At 45.4% G+C, this 15,283-nt stretch overlaps 7 protein-coding genes across 7 annotated transcripts; all 7 read right to left on the minus strand.

Moving 5' to 3' along the window:
- Window positions 1-69: 69 nt before the first annotated feature.
- Window positions 70-1,113, minus strand: SAMD00019534_030050 (hypothetical protein; the record flags this gene model as incomplete). Its single annotated transcript, XM_012901138.1, has 3 exons — window positions 70-189; window positions 292-855; window positions 943-1,113. 3 exons carry the CDS (start codon window positions 1,111-1,113, stop codon window positions 70-72), a joined length of 855 nt encoding a protein of 284 aa, XP_012756592.1.
- Window positions 1,114-1,988: 875 nt separating this feature from the next.
- Window positions 1,989-3,393, minus strand: SAMD00019534_030060 (hypothetical protein; the record flags this gene model as incomplete). The annotated part of the gene is made up of 3 exons (XM_012901139.1): window positions 1,989-2,875; window positions 2,974-3,016; window positions 3,082-3,393. The coding sequence occupies 3 exons, from the start codon at window positions 3,391-3,393 to the stop codon at window positions 1,989-1,991; spliced, it is 1,242 nt and encodes a 413-aa protein (XP_012756593.1).
- Window positions 3,394-4,194: 801 nt separating this feature from the next.
- On the minus strand, window positions 4,195-5,908 carry SAMD00019534_030070 (hypothetical protein; the record flags this gene model as incomplete). Its single annotated transcript, XM_012901140.1, has 5 exons — window positions 4,195-4,441; window positions 4,535-4,989; window positions 5,098-5,270; window positions 5,363-5,482; window positions 5,563-5,908. The coding sequence occupies 5 exons, from the start codon at window positions 5,906-5,908 to the stop codon at window positions 4,195-4,197; spliced, it is 1,341 nt and encodes a 446-aa protein (XP_012756594.1).
- A 962-nt stretch (window positions 5,909-6,870) lies between these two features.
- SAMD00019534_030080 (hypothetical protein) lies at window positions 6,871-9,134 on the minus strand (the record flags this gene model as incomplete). The annotated part of the gene is made up of 7 exons (XM_012901141.1): window positions 6,871-7,472; window positions 7,547-7,700; window positions 7,784-7,888; window positions 7,960-8,286; window positions 8,373-8,501; window positions 8,580-8,780; window positions 8,862-9,134. 7 exons carry the CDS (start codon window positions 9,132-9,134, stop codon window positions 6,871-6,873), a joined length of 1,791 nt encoding a protein of 596 aa, XP_012756595.1.
- Window positions 9,135-9,909: 775 nt separating this feature from the next.
- SAMD00019534_030090 (hypothetical protein) lies at window positions 9,910-12,818 on the minus strand (the record flags this gene model as incomplete). The annotated part of the gene is made up of 3 exons (XM_012901142.1): window positions 9,910-10,322; window positions 10,400-12,568; window positions 12,635-12,818. The coding sequence occupies 3 exons, from the start codon at window positions 12,816-12,818 to the stop codon at window positions 9,910-9,912; spliced, it is 2,766 nt and encodes a 921-aa protein (XP_012756596.1).
- A 295-nt stretch (window positions 12,819-13,113) lies between these two features.
- Window positions 13,114-13,416, minus strand: SAMD00019534_030100 (hypothetical protein; the record flags this gene model as incomplete). The annotated part of the gene is made up of 1 exon (XM_012901143.1): window positions 13,114-13,416. A coding segment is annotated over one exon (303 nt), but the record flags the coding sequence as incomplete, so codon positions are not given.
- A 499-nt stretch (window positions 13,417-13,915) lies between these two features.
- SAMD00019534_030110 (hypothetical protein) lies at window positions 13,916-15,250 on the minus strand (the record flags this gene model as incomplete). Its single annotated transcript, XM_012901144.1, has 4 exons — window positions 13,916-14,220; window positions 14,296-14,773; window positions 14,868-15,090; window positions 15,177-15,250. The coding sequence occupies 4 exons, from the start codon at window positions 15,248-15,250 to the stop codon at window positions 13,916-13,918; spliced, it is 1,080 nt and encodes a 359-aa protein (XP_012756598.1).
- Between the last annotated feature and the right edge of the window lie 33 nt (window positions 15,251-15,283).

Here is a 15,283-nt window from a genome sequence, read left to right on the forward strand (position 1 = left end):
GTAAGGGTAAGGGTTTAAGGTTTATTGGAAGGAAGTAGTGTAACAAGGTCCTGAAGCATTAGTCGTTGCTTAGAACATAAACACGGCGGCGATCAAAGAGACGGCAACCAAGATAATGGATGGAACCATTGAGGAGGCAGCATTGCGGGAGCATGGGTAGAGACCCAAATGGAGGTTGGTAGTCTTGCACTGTAATCATTTGATTGATTGATTGAATGATTGTTTGATGTTAGTATCATTCATTGAATGAGAGTGCTAGGATTAAGGATGGTAAACCCATGGAATACATACATCAGTGTTCATGTTAACGCAATCAGAATAAGTGTTAAGGTTGATTGGCTTCTTCTCGGCTGAGGTTGAACCTGGGTCCAATGGGAAGTTCTCTTGGCAGACGTACTTGGCGTAGGAGGTTCTGCAAGCGGTTCCATTGTCTCCAAAGACCAATGGGTTGGCAATGTTGGCGGTGAAGGCAGCCTTGACGTCATTGTCGATCTGGGCGGCGGTCTGACCGATTGGGATCATGACTCTGTGGTTGTTGGCGTACTCACCGCAGAACTTCAAGTCCTCGGCGAGGACGGTGACGAGCTGATCGGACTTGGTGGTGTTGCAAGTCTCGGCAATGTTGATGGTGGCGCATGAGAACCAGTTCGAGTCGGACTTGACCTGCATGGTGCACTTGTTGTTGGCACAGGTGACGTCTGGGACGGTCATGCTGAAGGTGAAGGTAGTCTCAGCGTTTGGTGTTGGGCCAGTGACTGTGACTGGGGTGTTGAAGTTGGTGCCTCCATTGGTATCCAATGACACTGTGATTGGTCCACGTCCATCAGCAGCAATAACCTTCCACTCAATGGTAGTCTAAATTATATGAAATAATAAATTAATTAATATTGATCGAAAGGCTGGTGGAACTATCCCATCACATCAATCACATGGGATACTTACTGGCTTGCCCTTGCAGTATGTGTAGACGGCAGTGGTTGCGGCCGTACCACCTCCACATGGGGAGGTCTTGCTTGGGTTGGTGTTCCATGGGGTTGGGACAGTGAGCACAGAGTGCGAGTAGACCTGGCTGATGGCCAAGGCAATAAGGCAGAGAGATAAGATAATTCTCATTTTGTATAATTTATATATTTGTGTATTTGTACAGGTAATAATAAGTCAGTGTGATTGGTGAGAAAATGATATGTTGGCGCAGTTAGTTGAGTGCAGTAGTATGTTGGTCCTTGCCTTTGGAATGAATGAAGAGAGAGAGACTGCCGACAATTGTTGATGTCTCTATGTATGTGTGGTGGGGTGTTTGTGATGGTGTGATGTTGTCAAGGGTTTTGTTTGAATGAAATGGACAGTGTTTTCGATATTTTGGGCCACGCAACACTCAGATGTTTTCTCGACAAGATGGCAACAACACAGTTATGGGGGTTTGAAAAGAGGAGGGATCATAGGCGTTTTGAAAAAACATAACCCATTTTTGGAGTGACGTCAACAATAAAGCCTCAGACTCAACCGACTTTGGTAGGACAAGTGTGTTTCGAATATTTGCTAGGTTCGATATATTGTGATGATGCCACTTCAATTACAATCCATCAAGTATGTGTTGTCATTACGATACTCGAAACCAGGAGAATCATGGGCAGTCGTGACCGGGACCATCACCAAGTGTTTAACTTTGCGTCATCATCAAATCCATCACATTGGGTTGACGGTCTTCCACATGATCATAAGGTACCTTGGCTTGGTGTCATTGATGTCCCCGACAAAGTATGTAGGGGATCATTATTATTTAATTAAAGGTAAAGTAAGAAAGTCAGGCATTATCATGTTAACATGCATGTGGATGATAGTTCAAAAGGAGGGTTCCTTCCTTTGATTGGTTGAATGAATGATTGATTGATTGAGTGATGTGGGTCCTCAAGGACTTGCCTCTTGGACATCCACGACACGAATCAAACACAGACAGACACACGCACATGTGTGGAGCCAACAACAGCTTAATACAACACTCTTGTCTTGATGGAGTGCGGCAGCTCAGAGATCTTCTTCTTGATCTCCTTGGAGGCAGCCTTGTCGACGTCGGCGATGATGTATCCAATCTGCTTGGTGGTCGACAGGATCTGGCTAGAGACGTTGAACTCGGAGAGAATGTTGTTGATGTCACGCAGCACACCAGGACGGTTCTGATGGATGTTGAGGATGCGGTGAGTCTCCTGCGACACGGGGATCGAGATCTCGGGGAAGTTGACCGAGCCCTCGGAACCGCCGTGGTTGATAAAGTTGGTGATCAGGTCAGACACCTCGGCACCGATGGCCTCCTGCGCCTCCTCTGTGCTGCCACCAATGTGTGGCGTGAGGATGGTGTTGGGACAGCCCTGCAGCACGTTCTCCCAGTCCTTGCAGTTTGCCTCGGGCTCCCATGGGTAGACATCGACGGCGGCACCGGCGATCCTGCCCTCCTTGAGCGCCTTGGCCAGAGCGTCAATGTCGACGACCTTGCCACGCGAGGCGTTGAGCAGGTAGGAGTCCTTCTTCATCATGTTCAGCTCGTCCGTGCTGATCATGTTGCGCGTCAGCTCAGTGTCGGGCACGTGCAGCGACACGTACTTGGACGTCTCGAGCAGTGTCTTCATATCGTGCACCGACTTGCTGTTGCCCAGTGGCAGCTTCCTGGACGTGTCGTAGTATTGAACGTTCATGCCCATTGCCTCGGCCAACACCGACAACTGTGAACCAATATGACCATAACCAATGATACCCAATGTCTTTCCTCTAATCTCATGGCAATCCTTTGACTCCTTGCGCCAAACCTTTGTATGCATCTCTGAGCTTCTATCTCCAAGCTTCCTAGACAAGATAATGATCTCTGCAATCATCAACTCGGCTGTTGATCGAATGATTGAATGAATGAATGGGTCAATGAATGAGTGAGTCGCGGTAGTCTCGCGGGGCCATTCAATCCTTCGCGTTAACAATACATACCAACACTTCTGGAGTTACAGAATGGCGAGTTAAACACTGGGATCTAGAGGTTGCGCGAGAGAATGAGTAAGTGACTCGAGGGTCGCGAAAGAGTGAGATGATACTTACACCCTTGGACTCGGCATAGGCAAGGTCGACTTGGTCAGTACCGATACAGAAACAACCGATGGCCATGAGACGCTTGGCCTCGGCAAGGACCTTGGCAGTGAGCTTGGTCTTGCTGCGCAGACCGACGACGTGGACGTCCTTGATCTTCTCCATCAGCTGCTCCTCAGACAATGCCGAGCCGAGCGACTCGATGCTAAAGCCCTGGTTCTTGAAGGTCTGGATGGCAGCGGTGTGAATGTTCTCGAGCAACAGGATCTTGATCTTCTCCTTGGGGAAGGACAGATGTGGCGACGTCGACATTGTTGGTTCCATTGCGCTAGATAGTAAACTTATATTGTTGGTGGCTGAAGGGCTGTGGGACACGTCACGTCTAATGAATGTTGGTTGTGCTTTGTTTGTAGCTGTTGGTGAAAGTAGTGGCTGATTGCTCATTTCGTCGTCTACTTGTAGTCTTGTTGTTTGTTGATTGACAAGTTATTATTAATATTATTTAATATTATATATTATTTGATCTATCCTTAGCTCTATCGTCGTTACAGTACGGCACCTGATAATGAATGAATGAGTGAATGAATGAATGAAAGAATGAGTGAGAGTGTTAGTGACAAAGTGTATGAGGTTATGTCGTTTGTTCACAATTCATTGCCAGATTTGGACCATCTACACACTAACACTTACACTAACATTCGTTTGTCGGTTTGTCGTGTTGGGGGTGGTGTGGGTAGCCTAAGACCCTGCAGCAACCACCAACCCGATATCGGGAAGGATAAAGTGGACAAATATCCGAATAAAAAGTTGGTCTCCCATCTCGTTTTGACCATCAAACCTTCAGCAATGACTCATTCGCTCGATTCCAATGACAATGGGAAATATTTATTATTTGCTTGATTTGCTGCCCGTTCCCAAGATGGGAACATCAATCAACCATCAATGAGCAAATGAAGAATACTCAAATGAATATGTTGACGAAGAGTTGGAAGATGGGAATGTTCTTGGATAGAGTCTATCCAACTACATGTTCATCATGTAGTTGCGAAGAGTTTATTATGTGTGTGATTGTTGTTGTAATTGGAGTAGGGGAAGGGTAGTACAGAGCTAGGATTGATAAGTTAACTAACTGATCATTGCAATCCTCCATATGAATAATGAGGATGTAAGAATGGTAAAGATGATCCAGAATGTGATCAATGGATGTCGAAGTTTGGCCTTGACTGCGAATATAGTTGCACCAATCGCCAGTCCAATTGCAAACAGGTAAGAATACCAATGTGGTGATGGTGGCTTTGGTAATGATGCATGCTCCGAGTATGCCTTTGGGCAAAGGAACAGTAATTGGAAGAATATAGATGGGAATAGCATACTATTATTTGTTTGATTGATCAGTGAGTGTTTGGAGAAGTTAGTTATGATTGATCAGTGTGGACATGGAATAGTTCCATACATAGATACATACCCATATACTCTATCACACTTTGACCAGAAATCCACTGGCTTCATCACTGTTACAATTGGTATGAGTACACATAGGATGATTAGACAGGATAACATGATGAAGTTGAGTCGACCCAATGTGGAGAACTCCAATGTGGTGGCCGGTGATGTTGAATAACATCCATTGTCCCAACACGACCAACATCCAAGTATATCAAGACTACGTAGTCCAGTACCAACCAGACATACAATAGTACCCTGTAATACACCAAGTAGACAATCTGAAGGGTAGTGTACACCAAGGTTGATGCGAGCGAATGATGTAGCCAATATCATACCAATGAATAACAATGGCATCCACCATCTAAACACCTGTCCAGGTTGATAATATAGTACTGCCCATACAATAGCATATGCATACACAACTGAGCATGTAACAGCTCTCGATGGGAATGATGATGTCATGTCCTTTTTCATCTGTTTGATTGATTGATCATGGGTGTGAGTGTGTGATAACATGTTAGTTTATGGGTTGGAATGATTCCAATGAGATTCTGATGATGATGGCGGGGATGGGGAACATACAGTTTTGGCGCGATGTACCATGTATGGTCTAAATCTCCAGAAGAACCTCTTGGGAACTTGAGACAATAAAGCCAAAAGTAAGGCTAGATAGGTGAACTCTGTTGCCAGTGCATCCTGGCCCAGTATAAATAAGATATAAGGTGTTGCAATTGCTATTTCTATCGCTACAAGTGCTATATATATATATCCATTGATTGGGGGTGGATTGTGTCAATCAATCAATCCATCAAACGCCATCGCCGCCATATTCATTGGCGCTACATACATGTAATGATTAAACTTAGATAGTAAACAGGTCTACTTGTGTTCTTTTGACATAGTGCAATTATAGGATCGTCGAACCGCCTAAAGAACTCCTCCATTGATAGTGGAATTGGTCTCATAACTGATTGGAATAATTCCAGGTGGGTGGGGTCGTGTGAGTAATCCATCACATCAAGATTGAATGAATGAATGATGACTTACAGCTCTTGAAATGTTGCTTTGACATCTTCTCATTGTATACACGATGTAGGTCTTTTGGATTCAATGGTGTGTAGATGTCGTCGCTGGTGTCATCGTCGTCATCTCCACCATCGCCATTGTTATGGTCCACCACTTTGAAGTCTGGCATGAGTCTTTCCAACTCTCCATTACTATTTTGTTGTTGTTGATTCTGTTCATATCTGTTGGCAATGATGATGCTACTACTATTATCATTCGTAGAGTTTATCTCTCCATTCAACAACTGTATCTTGGTGGTGGTGTCCATTGCTTCTGCTTCTGCTGTTGTCGTTGTTGTTGTTGATGATATCGTGTTGTCTGATGACATATAGTGTGGATGCTCTTTGATAAGGTCCTCACGAAAGCTCTGCTATCTCAGTGTGAGTCCTCTTTGGCTGTTGTCGTGTATTCGTTGTGGACTGTCTTTGACAATGAGCGAGTCAGCCGAGTGATTGAGTGAGTGATTGAGTGAGTCCAAACTGATTCCAAATTGATTGAATGATTGATCGATTGATTGGTTGACCCTGTTTGACAAGTACTTGTTGGTGTAACTTTAGTTGTTGTTGAAGTAGTAATAGTATAAGATGGTGATGCAAGTGCAAGTGGTGCAAGTAGTGTGTCAGTCCTTGATCAGACGAATGTGATTGATAATTATGTGTGTGTGAATGTGTGTGAGTATGTGGTGGGGGTGTTGTCGAAAGCGACCTTGACTTATCCAAGGCCTCTTGCCATTGTGAATCACCTTCCTTGACAGTTTCACAATAAAAATCAATTAATATCAAGTTTTCTTCAACTGATGATGATGTTACTACTGTTGCAAGTGGAAGTAAACAATCAATCTCAAAGAGACACACACAAACACACATGTTCTTAATGCTTCTTATGTCCCAGTCCTCCATTTCCAAGTCCACAAGGAGACACACAAACACCTCATTCATTATCATGTGATGGATGATTGATCTAAGGGGGAAACCAAAGATTTATGGATAGAGTAGTGATGGTAATGGATGATGGCTGTTGCAATAAATAATCGAGGTTGTTTGTTGTTTGTTGTGTAATAGATAGTTAGTTGTGTTGTTGCCAAGCACTTGAGCGAGCGAGCATAAAGTAAACTCTTTGAGACAGACAGACAGACTGTTAGTCGATTGATTGTTTGCTGCAGGGTGTAGTAAGTATGAATGAGTTTGAATGAGAGTAGATGGGAGTGGAATGGRAATGTTATTGATGTTGTAGATGTTGTAATGTTGTGGTTGTTGTTGTTGTTGTTGTTGCCCAACAGTGGTAGGATATTTAGAACTTGTTAAACAAGACAATGTCGACGCTTTGGACAATGTCCTCGAGGGAGGCTATCTTCTCCTCCAGATCATCGGTGGACACGAGTGAGTCGACGACAACGCAGCCTATGGACAGCTTTTGGATGCCGTAGCCAACGGTGAGTAGCTCAGAGTTGCCCCACATGAGGCCATCCATGTTGATTGAGCGCACGGTGTTCTCGAGCTCGGACATGTCCGTCTCGGCATCGACGGGTTTGATCTCAAAGACCACGGACGACTTGGCCACGAAGCCATTGTCAGCGTGATTCTCGCCAGTGTTGTTGGTTGCGTGTTGCCACTGCAGCACCTCCTCGTCGTCATCGCCGTCGTGGTGGCCGCCATTCTCCTCAAAGTGCTCCTCGTCGTACTCAACGTCGTCCTCGTATATATGATTGGATTGGAAGCCGTGGAACTGGCCGGCATTGTCGAGTGAGCCGTGCACAAACACCTGATCATCATCGTCATCATTATCCTGTTGTGCCATCATCAGGCTCAACTTAAAGTCGCCCAACAGTCCATCCTCATTTTCCAACGCTGGCTGCAGTGATTGCTCAACGTATGTAGTCCACTCTGCGTTCTCTGTTGATGATGGGTTAGTATGAGTCGACTGGCTAGCTAGCTGGCTGGCTGACATGACATGCCATGACACATACCTGCAATGAATGCTTTATCTTTCTGTGTTCTGTTGATTGTACGCGCGATTTGGTTCAAGTATCCCATGAAGCCAAATTGGATTGGACCAACTGCCTTCTTGTTCTCCTTGTCGACGGCAATTATCCTCTCAACGAGCTTGGCGTCCTTGATCAACTAGAGTATGGATGTTAGGTTTGGCGTGAGTATGTGACCGTTTGATAGAATGATTGATTGATTGATTGAACATGGTAACATACTGCAAGCTTCAACTCGTCATTGGCGCTGGCTGTCAAGATATATTCGCAAATCTGTCCCACTTGGTTATGGAGGATGTTGTTCCATGGGTATTGGAAGAAGAGGTCCTAAGTTGAGTGAAGGTGGACATGTTAGGGAGGCCAAAGCTGATTGAGTTGACTGAGTTGAGTTGACTTACAAGTATGGTCGATAGGATTCCATGATCGACAAACACTTTATCAATACATAGATACTGAGAGCTGACCAACTCTGTAAAGAACTCGATGATCTTCAGTCTGTAGAAGCCCAGTGGCGGAGACATTGGGCCGGTGGTAGTCGTGAAGGTGAGGTCCGAAGTGGGCTTCTTCAGAAGCTCGTTGAGAGTTTGGCTGTGAGTGACCGACTGCTTGAACAGTGGATCGAGCTTCTCCAAAGGTGCGCTGACCTCAATCGAGCTATCCTTGTGTTTCCTCATGAGCTTAATCATCACAGTAAGGCCATTGATGAAGCAGCTTCCAAGTGGTGACTATGTATGATTGTTTGATTGATTGATTGATCGAGTGAGTTTGATTGATTGATTGGGTCATGTGATCATTCGATTCGGGATCATACCTCTGAGAACATAAAGCCGTAGAGCTTCTGGATTGTCTGCTCACTACCTAGCTCAGCTATCAAAGGTGACTCAACGTATCCAGAGGACTCGACAATCTCTGAAAGGAGGAAGGCAGCATTCTCATGGAACTAGACAATGAGGTAGTAGTGTTGATGTTAGGGTCTTCCATAACACATGACGATCACGGTAAGGTGAGGACAACATACATCTGAATCAAAGGCAGGGTCGAGCTTGGCAACAATACCTCCGATGAGGTTTGCTTGCTCCAGCCACTCCAGAGTGCCGGCGCCTCCCTGGAACTCCTCGATTGTGATGATCTTTAGAAGGATGTCAACGATAGCTGATTGATCGAGATGTGTAATGAACTTGTCAATGATCTTATCCTGCTTCTTGATATATGTCATTGTCTGATTTGTGTTTGATTGATCATTAGGTTAGGATGGGTGCCCATTCGTATTGGTTGGAAGGCTGATCATGCCATGGCATACCTCAACAGTCTTTCTTGACAAAAAGTTGATGGCGACCTTGCTAATGTTGGAGGAGAGTGATGGGTTGATGGCTGGCTGGTCCAACATGCTGTAGAGCTGTGCCAGATACTTCTCGTCCTTGTAGATGGCATCGATCACCTCGTTGATATCCATGCAGAGGATCTCTGAAGCAATGTAAGGGTAGGTATCCCTTCGCTTGCCCTCCTCTGCCACCTCTATCGTAGCATACTCGAACAACAAGTTCAATTGTTCAGGTTTCGAGAGACTGTTCATTCATTCATTCATTCAATCATTCAATGTTAGCATCTGTCCATTCATTCCATTTATCTGTTATGTATGTTTGATGAAGACTCCTTACTATTCGATCAATCTCTGATTCTGTAGTTTACACTCTTGTAGCAGTTCATCCTCATCGAGTAGTTCGTCCAATGTGAATGAGTCTCTATCGAGTATAGTCTCAATGTGAGAGATGGGATGGAATCCAAAGTTACGCCAGAAGCTCATCGTTTGCTCTTATGTGTATGTGTATGTATGTATGTATATGTATAATATATATAATATATAATGAAATAAGCTGCACAATCTTGATTGATAGGCTGCTTTGACTACTTGTATGTTTGAGTTAAGTTGAGTTGATTATTGTTACAAAGTGATTGTTTGATTGAGATGTGCAACTTCTACTTCTTCTACTTCTACTTCTACTTCTTCTTGAGAGTGAATGAGAGAGAGTTATAAGATTAGTTGCGAAATGTAGATAGATAGAACAGACAGATTAGAAGTGTCAATGGTAATCTGTCTGATGAGTGCGGGGAGCTAGCAAGCAAGGTTGCTGAGGTCACGGGAGGGTATGTGAGCGTGTGTGTTGGTGAGAGAGAGGAACGGAGAAACGATGTGGGTCTAGCTTCATTCATTAATAATCCCTTTTTCAAAAATCTGTTGGTGGTGTGGTGGGTTGGGTTTTGATTGACACCGCGATCCCATCTTGGAAGTTCAGTTCAATCCAGTGATCGATGGTGGTCAGTTCCAGAATAGTCCAACCATCACATGATCAGAGTGACGTTTTATTCCTCTTTGCAGACTTCTCAGTTGTGATATCATCGACTTCAACATCAACATATTCACCAGATGACATATCCATATAGTCAAGTGATGAGTCGTTATTGTTGTTGTTGTTGTTGGTTGTCTTGTGATGGTGATGATGATGATGTGCATTGTTGCCACTGCCACTGCTTAGCTTCTTACTGGTGTTACTACCGCCACCACCACTACTACCGCCACTACCAGATATGCCAAGCTTAATCCTAACCTGTTCCCTCTGTTCATCACTATGTTGCGGACATCTCAATGTCTTTGTACACATCTTTCCAGTGCTGGTTGAGACCACTCCACACATCTTATTCAGTAATGTCTGTATCTGTTCTGGAGTTTGTGATTTGATCGAGTCGAGCGAGTGTGATGGTTCTAAAATGATTGAATTGTTTGATTGATTACAATGGATTAGTTCCACTCCCTTCTGATTGAACAAGTGATCAACTTACTTCTTGACTTCCTCTTTGTTCTTGTCGTTCTTGGATCGTAGTCGTCATCTGAATCCTCTTCTGACATTGAGTTCTTGTCGTTGTTCTGTATGTACAATAGGTCACTCTGCTTCCTGGCCGTCCTGGTCGATCTTCCACCCATGCCCATGCACTTCTCCAGGTGTGGTGCATACCTGGCAGAGTTGACCAGGGCGTCGCACTTTATACACTCGAAGCTATCGGTTTGGTTCTTGAGCGCCTGTCCATAGATGTCCAGGCCCTTCTTGCTGTTGTCTCCATTGTCGCAGTTCAGACACAGACGTCCTTGATGGAAGCTGCGATGCGTCTCAAAGTAGAGGTCCATCAGTACCTCCTCAAAGAGGTCGGTGTATATCTCGTAGGCCATCTCGTCCTCAAAGGTCTTGCGCATCTCGGGGTCTGACAGATCGACTTCTTGCTCCTCCTCCACCTCTTGCGCCTCCTCATCCTCCACCTCCTCCACCTCTTGCGCATCGGCAGCCTGCGCCATCTCCTGGTCCTCCTGATGGGGACTGGACAGCGCGGCGGTCGTGCCGGTGGATGTCGTCGATGTGGTCGATGTCGTGGTCTGTGGCTTCTCTGTCTGAAGACCAGTCTTTGAGTCGCCATTGGCAGCATGAGCGCCACTTGTGGGGGCTGAGATCGATGGTGAATGCTTGCCAGTGGTCGCAGCCGTCGCAGATGCTGGATGATCAGCAGTCTTGGAGTCGCCACTCAGTCCAGCTGCTGATGACTGGCCAGGGCCCTTCTTGAGATCGCGTCGAGCAGAGTTGGTTGCGGGCGTACCGCTCTCACTCTCATCATCACTGTTGTCACTGCCGCTTGAGTCACTGTCACTCGACATGTCGCTGGTGTAGTCGCTGCCACTACTCGAGTATGAACTGCTAGAGTCATAGTCGCTGTCGTCGCTTTCATCGCTACTGCTACTGCTACTGCTGCTGCTGCTCCTGACCCTCCTCTTCTTGGGTGAGGAGGATGCCGACACGTTTGAGATGCTCGAGCCGCTTGACGACTTCTTTGGCAGGTCGTGTCGACCCGTGTAAGTGCCGCCCAGGTTGCTGGCCGACGTTGAGCGCATTGATGACAGGCCCTGATTGGGCGAGAGCACCTTGGACTGGGACTTGGCCCCGCCACCACTGGATTTGTAGTCTTGTGAACGACCGCCCGAGTCCTTGGACGGCCTGTCCTTTGAGCGGGATCGTGAACGTCTGTCACGCCTTGAGCTGCCACTGTCCCCGCCACCACGGTGTCGATCCCTGTCGACCCGGTCTCTGTCTCTGTCTCTTCCACCACGCTCTCTATCGCGATCCCTGTCGCGGTATCTATCGCGATCTCTGTCTCTATCTCGGTCCCTATCACGGTATCTATCGCGGTCCTTGTCAGTGTCGCGACGGTCGCGCATCGACTTGCCAGAGTCCTTGTCTTTGCTGCTGTACTTGTCCTTCTCCTTTATGCTGCTGGCGCCACTGTCACGCTCGCGCGACGACCTAGCCATATCGACGGTGGATGACTTTTTCAGCTCGCCACTGTCCTTGAGATGTGAGCGACCATCCTTTGCAATCTCCTTGCTATTCCTCAGTGACGAAGTGTTGGGCTCGCCCTTCTTGTCGCGGTCTCTGTCACGGTCGCGATCCCTATCGCGGTCCCTATCTCTGTCTCTGTCGCGGTCTCGTCTGTCTCTATCCTTGTCCTTCTCGCGATCCCTGTCTCTGTCACGATCGCGTCGATCACGATCTCTGTTGTCTCTATCTCCACGTGGGTCACGATCCCTCCTCAGCGAGTCCTTGTCACGATCACTTCTATGGCTGTCCCTATCCTTATCCTTGTCCTTGTCTTTGTCCTTGTCGCTTCGACCACGTTCGCCTCTCTCGCGATCAACGCCTCTTCCGCCTCCTGTTGGCGCTCCAGTATCAAGTGAGGTGCGTCTACTATCTCTATCATCGCTTCGTCTTTGATGATCTTTGTCTCGATCACCTCTATCACCACGACCACTCCTTTGATCTCTGTTTCCGCTGCCACTTCCACCTGTTGTTGGTGAGTCTCTTCGATCACTACTATTGCGTGCAACATATTGACCCGAGTCTCTAAGTGAATGTCTTGATGCATTTGGTGACTCTGACATATCGCTGTTTGGTGTAGACTCTAGTGATGCTATATTGATTGAATGTGTTAGCGTTACGCTTGTTGCTAGGTCAATGTGTTGTGAGATGAATGTACCATTGCCTCCTGTCGTTGTTGTGCCATGTTGTTCTGATTGAGCGTTGTTATGTACATAGTTGGATGAAGTTGTCAAGGACACCATTGATGAGCTCGAAGAGTTTAGATAAGGTGATGATGATGTATTATGTTGTTGTTGTTGATCATTACTATTACTATTTGTTGGACTATTATGGAATGACATCTCTCTCTCTTTATCTCTCTTGTATATGGATGGCAGCTTGTGCAGCTGTTGCACTTTGCTCTCAAACAATCGATACTATATCAATCAACTTGTAATATATGTAGTTATAATTATCTCTTTTCCAACAAATATAACTTTGGAATTGAATGTTTTGGAAATGACCTGAATCACAAGTTCACACAAAGTATCACCTGACTAATCAATCAATCTTGACTGGATCTATTCCATCCCATCCTCCACTCACTCAATCAATCAATCAATCAATTAAAGAGTGGAGTATTAGACTTTATTAGAATATTGAAAGTTCATTCACAACTTGAGAGGACCATGGACACCATATGTTGCCTGGAAGGAATGCTCCACCAACTTCACTTAGATGCTCTTGAACGTAGGAGATGGCAGCATCACATACTTCAATTGCAAAGTCAAAGAATACTATAGACTTTGAATCAAGATGATATGACCAGAATGGATTATATAATGCCCTTTTTGGTACAACTATACCCATTACATGTGGATTATCAGTTGTACGATTTTTGATTAGATCCCTTGCATGATCTATCAATGTTTGATTGGTCAACATTATATTGAAATGATTTCCAGCTGCATCCTTGAATGTGAAGTACCTTGGAATTTCCAAACAATCCTGTGATCCATAACATCCAACCAAAAATAATACCAACACAATAGTTATTATTGCCAACTTCATATTTGATTAGTTATTAAATTGATTAATTAAATGATTGAATGATTGAAGGATTGATATGATTAGTTAATTATACTTGTGATCCTTCAATCACCCACCACCAACCAATCAAACATTCATTCAATCAATTGTGTAAGATGTAGTCGTCTTTGGAACCCGACACCACACCACCTCGACTACGCAATGTTGATCGTAACCACTTGATGTCGGACTCCTACATCATCTTACTCCTACCTTGAATGATTGAATGCCATGATCCAAGCATGCTTGCATGATTTATTGAGGAAGTAGTTGAGTGAATGAATAGTTGAATGGGGAGTTGTGAAGAGGTGATAGGATTACATCGAGGAGTTCGGAGAAGTGAAGGAAGGTAGGAAGGAAGGTAGCTGATTTATCCATTGAGACCTTCAGCAGTGGCAACGTTGAAGAGGAACTTGTCCATGCCGGGTGGCAGCTTCCTCTCTTGCAGGTTCTCCAATGTGATCACTTGCTTGCCCTCGCCATTGTCCACTCTGAGTGTGTCGAGCTTGCCAAGCAGATCCTTGACCTTGTTGGACAGACCCTTGATAACGGCCTGGTCACTGACCTCCTCATCATCCAATGCCGCCAACAACATCTTCAACACATCCTTATGAATCGATCCCAATGAGAACTGATCCTTGCAATGTGATGCAACGCTAACCTCTTTAGAGTTCACTGTTGTCGTTGTCGCGAGAGTAGGTCAGTCAGTACAGGTCGTTTGAACGATGATTGAGTCGAGTTGATACATACGATCGACAAGTATATCGTACAGTTCCTCACGTGATTTGATGGAGGCATCAGTGAATCCAGCGACGTAGACACCGGCAGTGGTGAGATCCTTAAGCTCGCTCTCGTCCAGTGTGACAAAGGGTCGGAGCAACGACCAGTTCTGGCGATGGAAGACAAAGAGGGGGATCGCTCTGATGACCTTGAGCAACGATGTCAGCTTGTCCGAGTAGATGACGATGCGCTTCTTGATCATCATGGCTGTCCACACGAGAATGATCTCCTCGCCAAACAATCTGATGACGTCCTTGATGCTTGTCGCCAGGTATGAGCGACGCACGTCATAGTCGGCGTCGACAAACTTGCCGAGCGGGCCAACATCAAACATGCCTCTGTTCAACGCTCGCAGCTGACACTCCAGCAACTTTGAAGGGTCGCCAAGCTTCAAATAGATGTTCGACATGATCTGTGACAGAGCTGCGTATTTCTCTGGGTTGAAGTTCTGTTGGTTGGCACGAAGTGATTGATTGATGGGAGTGAGTATGTCGGTCCATCAGTCTCATTCATTCATTCATCGCATCGATCGATAACATTACATTTCTGAACAAACAGATTGAGTAGACTACTACACGCTTGATGGAGTCTGGTACGGTGAGCTCTGGATCCTTGTCCTTTTGAGCAAGGATTGAAGTGGTGTAGATGTATATCCATGTGTTCTTATACTTGCTGAAACTAAACTGTGCGTTGATCCTGTTGCTTTGCAGTCCAGTTCTGTTCAGTGCAACCTGTCGCAATGTGTCATCGATCGATGGGAACACCCTATATATCATGTCCATTCATTCAGTCAGGTCAGTGTACATGACCCAAGTCACAATGATCAATCATTTAATCATCAATAAACATACCATGTCAACAAGACATCACCTGTATTATCCTTTTCAAATATACATATACTGTCGTCCAATGATATATCTTGCATTGTTATTATCTATATATATATATATATCCTATC

The sequence above is a fragment of the Acytostelium subglobosum genome (assembly GCF_000787575.1).
Source record: "Acytostelium subglobosum LB1 DNA, scaffold: scaffold5, whole genome shotgun sequence".
NCBI classification, from domain to species: domain Eukaryota; phylum Evosea; class Eumycetozoa; order Acytosteliales; family Acytosteliaceae; genus Acytostelium; species Acytostelium subglobosum.